At 38.3% G+C, this 10,226-nt stretch overlaps 1 protein-coding gene across 1 annotated transcript; it reads right to left on the bottom strand.

Annotated features, from left to right (window-relative positions):
• Positions 1 to 1,431: 1,431 nt before the first annotated feature.
• Positions 1,432 to 7,883, bottom strand: LOC107081144 (ephrin type-B receptor 2-like; the record flags this gene model as incomplete). Its single annotated transcript, XM_015369348.1, has 9 exons — positions 7,466 to 7,883; positions 6,852 to 6,976; positions 6,569 to 6,731; positions 5,577 to 5,685; positions 4,880 to 4,944; positions 4,588 to 4,710; positions 3,235 to 3,482; positions 1,733 to 1,948; positions 1,432 to 1,581 (listed from the first exon to the last, which is right to left on the bottom strand). Coding segments are annotated over exons 1-9 (1,617 nt in total), but the record flags the coding sequence as incomplete, so codon positions are not given.
• Between the last annotated feature and the right edge of the window lie 2,343 nt (positions 7,884 to 10,226).

Genomic DNA, 10,226 nt, shown 5'->3' with positions numbered 1-10,226 from the left:
ACCTGAACTAGATTTACTACTTTTCAAAATGCATATTACACTTGTACACACATATCTAGACTGCATAATGTTTAATACTGCAGTCCATTGGTGGTTCTAGACAGGGGCCAACAGGGGCCAGTGCCCCTGAAGATCATTTTCCTGGCCCCTCTTATGGCCTCAAAACAAATTTAAAAAAATTATCTAATTTTTAACAGCTGAATTTATCTGATTTTCTTGAGTTCTAATTCAGATTTTATAGAGAACAGTCATTTTAAATTAAGTCCAAGATATGTAGAATTCCTAAATTATGAATGTATATTGACGTAAAAAGACATAGAATTTTAAATAAAACTAATTCAATAGAAATTTCACTTCATGCAACTATCTTAACAAATTTGAATCACTTGCCCCGTTTTTTATTTCATGCTAGATTGTGCCCCCATAAAAACATAATGGCCCCCTCCTGGTCCCCTGGTACATTTGGTCTAGAATCGCCACTGCTGCAGACCATTATCAAGTATTGGACTCTGATAAGGTTCTGTGTAAAGCTCCTTATATTTTGCAAAATAGAGTGTGCAAAGTAGGTTTGTTTTTTTCAGCCTATTAAAAGTCGTGCAGGTAAGTGAAATATTTATTTAAAATATAAAAACTAAACTGGACAAAACTGAAAAGAAAAACTCTTTTAATATTAATTTAGAGGAGGTACTACAGACAAAGAGTAGAAAAAATATTTTGCACAAGAAAGAAAAATGGTCAGTGCAGCTCATGGCTTCGTCTCCAAGGTCATAAACCAAAAATTCTCTCATTGCTTCTACTTTTTATTACACAGCCCTTTCTTTTTCTTTGTCTCGTCTTTGTTCTATTCATTGAGAGGTTTTCTTTTTGTCTGCTCTCAAGTTTTTCTGACACTTTGAATGTAGATTTACCGCGACATTAGCACCCTTACTGCTTCACATTTGTGTTCTCCATAGGAACCAACTGTCTAGAGTGACGTCAGTCACAAATGGACCAATAAGCAAACACTGCGCAGGTGGTGCTAATGGGTGTAGTAAAGTCATAGTGTCACATTTCAATTTTATTATTAGGTCGGATGTTTTTTTTGTAGACTACAATAAAATAAAATAAAAAAACATGTAGAAGTGGTTTGTTGAATTGGCTGTGATAATTTCAACTGATAATATTGATACATATTTGGTGGGTTAGCAGGCGTTAATTTCAAACCCTGATGGGTACTGCTGTATGGTGATTGGGTACATCTTCAGTACTAAATAGAGCTTCCAAGGACCTACAAAGCATATTGAAGGCTGTTCAGATTGTTTGAGTATTTTGCAAGGAAAATTTGATCAAATTGTCATACTGAACAATAGTAAATAATCTCAATTTCAACTCATTGAAATTATTACAAGTTTATGAAAGTTCTCTATTGATCTTCAGCGGGACCTTACTTACATCTTGGTTACTCATGTCCCAGTAAGGTCGTTCACCATACGACATCACCTCCCACATGACTATGCCATAACTCCAGCAGTCACTGGATGAAGTGAACTTCCTGTACTGAATAGCTTCAGGAGCTGTCCAGCGAATGGGAATCTTCCCTCCCTACAAAAAGACAAAGGGTAAGCATTAAATGCTGTGTGGTTTTGTATGTCTTGTTTAATGCTATGTAAATAAATTGAAATGCAATTTATCAAAGAGTTTAAAAGTAATTTGTGCCTAGCTGAGAATGTATTCATAATAAAGGAGGGCTCACCAAAGAGCTGGTGTATGTTGGGTCAGATGTATCATCCTCCAGGAAACGCGACAGGCCAAAGTCAGACACTTTGCACACCAGATTGCTGTTCACCAGGATGTTTCTTGCAGCAAGGTCTCGATGCACGTAGTTCATCTCACAAAGGTATTTCATTCCTGCTGCAATTCCACGAAGCATTCCCACCAGCTGGATCGCAGTGAACTGCCCATCATTTTGCTTTGAAGAAGGAAAAATCCAATAGTGTCAATTCAATTGTAGTGTTCCATTTTTGTATTTAAGTCAGATTGCTTCACAAGGTCCACTCTTTAAAAAAAAAAAAAAAACAAATAACCTAAATGGCTGTGTGTTTGTACTTGTTTATGTTACATATTTAGGACCATTTCTGGCATATTTAATCACCTTCTAAAGACCAACGTCAGTTTAGATCAGTGGTTCCCAACCTTTTTTGACTTGTGTAGTACTTTGGGCATTTTGTCTTACCATGAGTCCCCCTCTCAGTCAAAAGTATCGATGATTGTGCAAAAGTGGAATGTACAAAATTTGAATATGAAATAAAAAACATTTTAACTAATCTTTTAATCTGAGCATTCAATTCTTAGGCAATTTATCCTTTCTATCTCAAATAAAAAGCAACATAAATATGTTGCCTGGAAGTTAGTAAGTAATCGAAATAAATACAAAATAAACTTATATTATAAACTTGTATTTATAAAGCTGGTGCTCCTCCTGGTAACTCCTCTATAATCACATTTAAACTTGAGGAATTGGGAACAAAATGAAGAACAAAATGTTTAGTTAGACCGATTTGTTTGACTAATTTGTTTTACTTTGTTTTCATCAGAACACCTGAGCTGCTTTAATGAGCTCTGATAGCTCAGTGTGAAAAGCACTGGGATCACTGGTTTAGATGTATGATGTGAATTCACTTTAGGACAAAGTTAGGAGTAAACTAGTAACAGTAAGGGTTAGTTTAAATACAGACTTGTGTGTGATGTTGCGCATGTGTGTGTGTGTGTGTGTGTGTGAGTGCTCCTATTTAGAATAAGAGTGAGAACCAGTTTCCATCTTACCTTAACCTTACCTTAACCTGTGGTGTGAGGACATTTGTACAAAGTGAGGATATTTTGGCCGGGCTTCATAAGCCATTTTGCAAAAGGTTAGGTTTAAGTCTAAAGTCTCAATTGGATTAGGATTAGGGTAAGGTATGGACTAGTAATGATTAGGTTTAGGGTTATTTTCAGAGTTAGAGCATAGAGGGGTTTAAAAATCCCTGAAAAGCAATGGAAGTCAACTCATGGTCCTCACTGCATATAGCAATACGAGTGTTTCTGTCTGCTTGCGGGGCAGACTGGGGATGGGATGGTGGGGTAAGAGCTAAGATTCAAGCACAATTTAAAACTTAAGGGTTATAAATCACACTACAATAATAATAAACTACGGTACTTATCATATATATATATATATATATATACTTATTGTAGAAGGCAATGTGGTGGACTTACCCTAAGAAAGGAGTCAAGGGATCCATTCTCCATAAACTCTGTGATGATCATTACAGGGCTGCTCTTTGTTACAACGCCCTCCAGATGGATGATGTTGGGATGGTCAAATTGGCCCATGATAGATGCCTCACTCAGGAAGTCCCGTCTCTGGCGTTCAGTGTAGCCTGCCTTCAGGGTCTTGATGGCCACCAGCATCTCTCTTTTCCCAGGCTGCCTCAGGTTTCCGCTACATACCTCTCCAAACTCACCTTTAAGAAAAACATTGGCAGTGTAAATAAAAATTGTAGTCCATTTATTGGGGAAAATAAACAGTAAGATAATAACAATATTTATTCTGAACATGATGAGGATTCATTTGGCAAAAAGTATAGTGTTGCATCACTTCTCATGAGCTGGAAGAAATAAAATCCTGAGTTAGATGGAAGCATTTTTTCTCCTGGCAGATGGTGTTGTTCAGCCAAATACACCTAATCAGTTTGTGAGGGCAAAGACAGCAGAGCGCAAAATGATGCTGAGAACAATGAGCTGACAAGTACCCAACCATTTTGTAATCCAAATGCAAACATGGAGCTAAGTAAGTGCAAAGACAAAACTGTGTACTAGAGACTGACATTTTTTCGGGAATCCCACGGGTCACGGGATTCCCGTGGGATTCCCATTGGATTGGAGTCAGTATTAGTAACGATCACGTGATTGGGATGGTACAGGATTAAACATTAACGGGAGCAGACGGGAGCGGGAGCAAACCAATAATAACTAAAAAAAAAACTAGGATCAATGCCAAAAAATAAAATAAAATAGAAAGAGAAAAAATCCAGTACTGGCGCGGGACAGGAGTGAAAATCCACTCCTGTGTCAGTCTCTACTGTGTACGAGCATAGTCAGAGGAAGTTTTTCAGAGTTTAAAGATCACCACACACATATAGAAAACGTGTGTGTGAGACTGAAACACTGCAGACCAGTTCCACTGCATGCTCACAAGTATGCACTGAAGTTGGTGATACAAAAAAAACAGGTCTTCCCGGAACTGCGTAACAGCTCTAAATATGTTACTGGTACAAAGCACTGGACCGTTCCTGGCTTACTTTCCTTTCTGGCCTTATTTAAGAGAAGAAATCAAGAACTTAATTTTTTGAACATTAATTTATTCTAATTAAGAATGGCTTCAAAGTTTCAAGTTTGTTAGTTTGAGCTTGCCCTTGTATAGATTAAACCTTTACCAACAGCAGCTAAAACTCTTATATAGTAAAGATCCTAACCACGGAAAGGAACTTAAGCATAAAACAAAAAAGTTTAATCTAAATAAAAACCACTTTCTTCTTAAATTATCCTTCTAAATCATTGTTTTCTTACCTGCACCAATCACTTGCTCTATCTTGACACAAGACGTGTCGATCTCTTTGGCAAACTCTCTTACAGCTTCATTGGGATCTTCATATGTGAAGGGGTCAATGTAGATTTTCACCCCCGGTGAAACTTCAACAAAGAGAAATAAAACAGCAGCATAGACGTGTTCAAAAAATCAAAGTAAGGAGCAACATCAAGACTTTTCCACAAATCACCAAACCAAACCAAAACTTGAGCCCATCTTGCTAAAGATGGCAATTATTCCATAAATTCAACAGACCAAATTAAAGACACTTACTATGGCCACTGGTGTAATGTTGGAGTTTGTCGGAGTACTCCGATTCTGGTCTGTCTGAACCCCTCCTGATGTGAACGAACAAAGAAATGTTTTATGTTAAAAAGTCTGCAGGTAGAAGCAATGCTTGTGTGTATAGTGTGTGTATGTACAGCAAACAAAGGAATAACTGTGAATTTGATAAAAAATGCTGGAATGATCTTTAAGTATAACAGGTTTGTTTAAGTATGCAGAACTGCAGGCCTAGATTTGAACCAGGGACCTTCTTCATGATCATAAGGGCACTTTGGTGGGGCCACTACCTGACGTCCTCTTGTAAATTTATTAGGTTTACTGATTGCCACAAGAGAGGAGCAGATGTGACTGGAATCATTAACATCTTTGTACAAAATGTTAACATCTACAGAAATATATGCAGCCATCACTGCTTTGCATTAAAATAGCTTATTATGTAGAAAACTGCAGCAAAGAATTTTGCAGCTGAAAAGAACATCTTTCCAGGTCCAAGTAGGATGTGTAGAAACAGCAATTAAAGCTTTGTATTTTCCAGGTATTTTCAGGAATACCTAAACAAACAAAAAACCCTTGTGACAAAATCTGTTTCTACTCCAGTACTTTATTTTTGGCTACAGACTTTATTTTTTTTTAACATGGTCACACCCTGCTGCCCCATTTGCTCTACAGTGAAATAATACCTTACCTGCGACAAACAATTATGACAACAGTCATGGCAATGATAAAGACGACTCCTGCTGCAGATGACCCGATAATTAGAGGCAGCTTTTCCTGGATACTGGAATTATACTCTTCTAAAGAACAGGAAAAGACAAAAGACACAGAATGGCACTTATGTAGAGAAAATGCACAGTTTGAATCTATGCTGTTGAGTAAGCATCCAACACTCTGCCCCCACTTTTCTGATACAACCTGCAGATCGTGATCACAGGAATACTTTTATCCAACAGTTTTGGAGCTAGCAGCCATAACAGTGCTACTCCATTAAGAACTCAAAAGTTTAAGACATATTGAATTCCTTTTAACCTGCTTTGATCATTTTGTGAAAGTCACATTGAAGTTATTCAGTTAACCTGTATGAGAAAAGGAGATTTGTTGAAACGTCTTTTGCATCAATAATCATTAATCTGCTCTTGATCGTCCCTTTACATAGGAATGGCATATAAATCATGTAAGCCATTTGCCCTCTTTCAATGTGAATGCACCCTAATTGGTAAAACAATAAAGTCAACATTCTTTATTGGAAACAACTGGATATTGTATATCAAACAGACACAGAGAGATGAAAAGCCCTCCACTTCCCAAGCAGAAGACACAGTACTAATTTCTGTCCAAAGGCAATATTATTCCCTTTGTCTACTGTGGAAATCTCTGACCTTTCTGATGTCTACTTAGCTGCATACAGGGATCAATGGAGCTTTTTTTTAAAAATTTTTTCATAACTTCTCAAAATATCTCAAATAGACTTTGGAGCTACTTCTACAATATAAACCCCACCGGCAGTTATGGTTTGATGCGTGCCTGTTCTTGGCTCGTATCCTCTGATGAAAGCAGCACAACTTCATCTAGTTTCTGCAAAGCTTCTGAAATCTAGACATTACCCTTGTTCCTATAACCAACTAGCTAAATATCAGAGGTTATTTAGTACATTCTGCCAGAGGATGGAAGAGGTCTTACCCATCGTAATAGTTTGGAAGTACATCTTCCCACTAAAGCTTCCAAATCCGGCAACGGTCCGAGCTCGGACCTGAAAGACGTAGATAGTCCCAGGCTTTAAGCCCCGTATGACTGCTGTGTTGGTCTGACTTCTTATCAGAGAGGAGTTCCATTCAGCCAAGTTCTGAAACACAGACACCAATAAGTAATTCACAGTGGCTTCAGCATGAAAACTCTCTGTTTAGAACCCAAACCCCTCACAGTATTTGAACAGGAAAGACTGACCAAGTCATAATTGACATACCTTTTCATAATACTGCAGTTCATAGTCCAGGATAACACCGTTTGGCTGATCGGGTTGAGACCAGGACAGAGTAATGCTGGTGGGAGTTTTGCTAACTTGGTGGATAATAGACACTGCTGATGGTGCTGGGAAGAAACCAAAAAGATGTTAAGCTAGAAGAACATACTACAAAGCCACAATGACCTCACCAGCAAGTTTGGTGAAAAAAACATAGTAAGGCTTAAAGCTAAAAGTGTGGTATTAAAGCCTATGGAGCATTTTCAGCTAAAGTAGTGATAGACTTAGTTCTTCCTAACAATAATTATCCCCTGATCACAATTATTATGCACCTATATTTTGTAAAAAAGTTTTACAGTGATATGCCATTTTGATCAAATAATAGAATTGCCTTTCTGTGCATATGATGGCATAGTATAGGATAGTAGCCGCTTAACCCCATTTAACCCCAAATATCCAGCTGTGTTCCACAAACAGGAAGACGTCTGTGCTGAAGTGAGCTGTATAGAGGTTCAATTCTGCCTTTGTGTGTGTTAATTACTTGGTTAACCCCTCAACCCCAACCCCATGTCCTTTGGGTCTTGATGGGTACAATATTTTAAAAGATGTTCCCTTACCAGCCTGGTTAGTTGTGATGTTGGCAGACGTGTACTGTGGTGAATATGGACTCTGGTCAGAGACTCCATTAACAGCTTGAATTTCAAAGGTGTACTGGGTGTGAGCCAGGAGGTCACTAATGTGGACACTTGTGTCTGTTAGCCCAAGCTGCCGTGGAACAAACTGAACATTGTCTCCACAGCGGGTGCAGCCTCCTCGCCTGCTGTCGCAGCTTTTACAGATGATGTTGTAGACAACGTCTTCTCGACCACCACTCTCCAGTGGTGGGCTCCACTCCAGTTTAACAGAAGTTTCATTCACCATTGAGATCACCCGTTGAGGGGCAGAAGGAACAGCTGGATAAGAGAGAAGAAACAAGAAATAAAAGATAGTTAGTTGGCATTTCAAACAGCCAAACTTGTTAAAACAAAATAGCATCCCTGCTTTATAAATAAAATACTAGATAAAATAAATATCTCTTTCATTTTGATAGGTTAAGGAGATTTGTTTGTCAAGAAGCGTGAAAACCAAAATTAAAACTGAATGCATAATTTGAAACTTCAACAAAGCCATTTATGGTAAACACTTAAGATAGAAAACAAATCCTCCACCACTTCGCTCGAAAGTTGGTATGAGAGTCAGAGCTGATATGTTGACTGACTCATCCAAATAGTGCTGCTTATGCCTCACCTTTCCAAATGTTACATATAAAGTGAAGTAAACAATAGCATTAGGGATGATAAGACAACCATGTGTTTGGGTAAGATTTATGACTCGACATTCAGCAAACAGCCTGCAGAAAAGTATGAGAGTATAAAAGTTAAATCAAAGACTAATTTCTTAAAACGGTGGTTGGCCAGCATATTCTGTTATTGACGACATAAGGACAGAGCTTCCTTGTTGTCAGAGAGGCAACCAAGGGGAGTAAAAACTGGTATATGTCATAGATTCGCTCTTAAAAAAAATAAATAAATAAATAAACAGCCAAAGGAGCACAGTGCTCTGAACTATTTTTCTGCCTTCATTACATAGAAACTTTTAAAGTTTATTTTTGATTTTGCATTTGTTTTTTTAAAGTATATGGCCTTTTGGGGAAAAAAAAGGTACAGTAAGGAGGTTTTTCCAGGGCTCTTGGTGTTCATTAAGACAGAGCTCTTAAAATCTAAATTACACTGCCAGATTCAGTTTAGAAAGAAGAGGCTTTTTCTTCATTCTTCATAAGCTTTAGCATTTAACATTGTCCCCCAGTTATCTGATTCTAGATCCATAACAGTATTCAGACCCACCACAATGACACATTAAGATGGGTGTATGTCTGAACAATAAACTGGACTGCAATAAGAACACTGATGCTCTTTATAGTAAGGGTCAGAACAGACAGTACCTGGGGGCACTCCCAAAGACATTTTCTCACTCTTAGGTGGCATTAACCCCCTTCTATGACGTATTCTTTGGAGCAGCAGCTCATCTAGCCAAGAGCAAGAGGTTATATAAGTTTATCAGAAAGGCCACCGCTGTCCTACAATGTCCCCTGCTTCCAGTGCATGCATTAAACTGTTGAAGAGCTTAAGAGCTCCTTCAGTGAAAGAATGCTGCCCCCTATGTGTGTAAATCAGCATTTTTATAGATCCTTCCCCCCAGCTGCTGTTAGACTTAATAACCATCACTTTTTCTCAAAAAGCTCAATGTGGCTTTACATCCCTGATGTTAAAGGAACAGCATACATATGTTCTATTGCTTTTTTCTTCATGCACATTTAATAATTTTCCATTTCGTCCTACTCAGTTACATATTTCATTTTATCAGAGAATTTGATTCCTGTATTTTTTTTTCCTGTTGTACAATTTTCAGTCATTTACTTCTTGAATATCTGGATTTGCCCATAGTTGGACAATAAAGGTTAATTTCATTGAGTTTTATTATGTAATTCTGTAACTTTAGCTGGCTAATGATGGCTAGCTTAATTGCTCATTCCATTCACCTGTCTAACTCTGCCCAGGTTTTCATCTGATCCATCTGCTCCTGGCTCTATTTAAGGTGCTTGCTCCCAGTCGTCAGTGCCAGATTATTCTTGAGCCTTTGGTGTGAGAGTTTTCTAACGTTACTTATAGTGATCTGATTGCCTGATCCTGACCCGTTTCTGTCTTCAGATCTTTGAGCCTGCCTACCCCTGTTCTGATTGGTTTCTTTGACCTGTCTTCTGATTCTGTTGGAATCTACTGTGGATTGATGCTGGATCTGCCTCTTAACTTCACCCTCTAGATTATCCTGCCTTCCTCCATCATCTGCTCAGATCTGATCTCCTGTCAGTTCTGTGCTGAAAGGCTCCACATCTGGAACTCTCTGTTTGACAAGCACTGCATCTTGTCAGCTGACCGGCTGGTATCAACCTCTCTCTCTGGGCACGGACTGAACTCTAAACCAGGTTAGTGACTCACCTCATCCTCCATCCAGGTCAGGTTTTTGTGATCACTAACCTGTGTTTCCTCTCTCCAGAGTTACCTGCCTCAGACGTCCTAGCGGCTGCTGCTGTGGATCCGCTAACTGTTCGTTTTCAAATAAAGGCTGTTGTGCCATATGCCATGATCATGCTTTTTGGACATTGGGAACCAGATGATGTGGAATCAGTTTTTTACTTTACTACTTATTTTTATGCCGACTTTTTACTTCTACTCCTTACATTTTTACTCAAATATCTGTACTTTCTACTCCTTACATTTAAAAAAATTGTCTCGTTACTTTAGTTTTGAATCATTTCAATGGAGTTACCGTTATTATTTT

Source organism: Cyprinodon variegatus, unplaced genomic scaffold (genome assembly GCF_000732505.1).
Source record: "Cyprinodon variegatus isolate N-32 unplaced genomic scaffold, C_variegatus-1.0 Scaffold3067, whole genome shotgun sequence".
In the NCBI taxonomy this organism is placed as follows: Eukaryota; Metazoa; Chordata; class Actinopteri; order Cyprinodontiformes; family Cyprinodontidae; genus Cyprinodon; species Cyprinodon variegatus.
The sequence above is the reverse complement of the archived record's forward strand: the minus strand, read 5'-3'. Positions and strand labels throughout refer to the sequence as shown.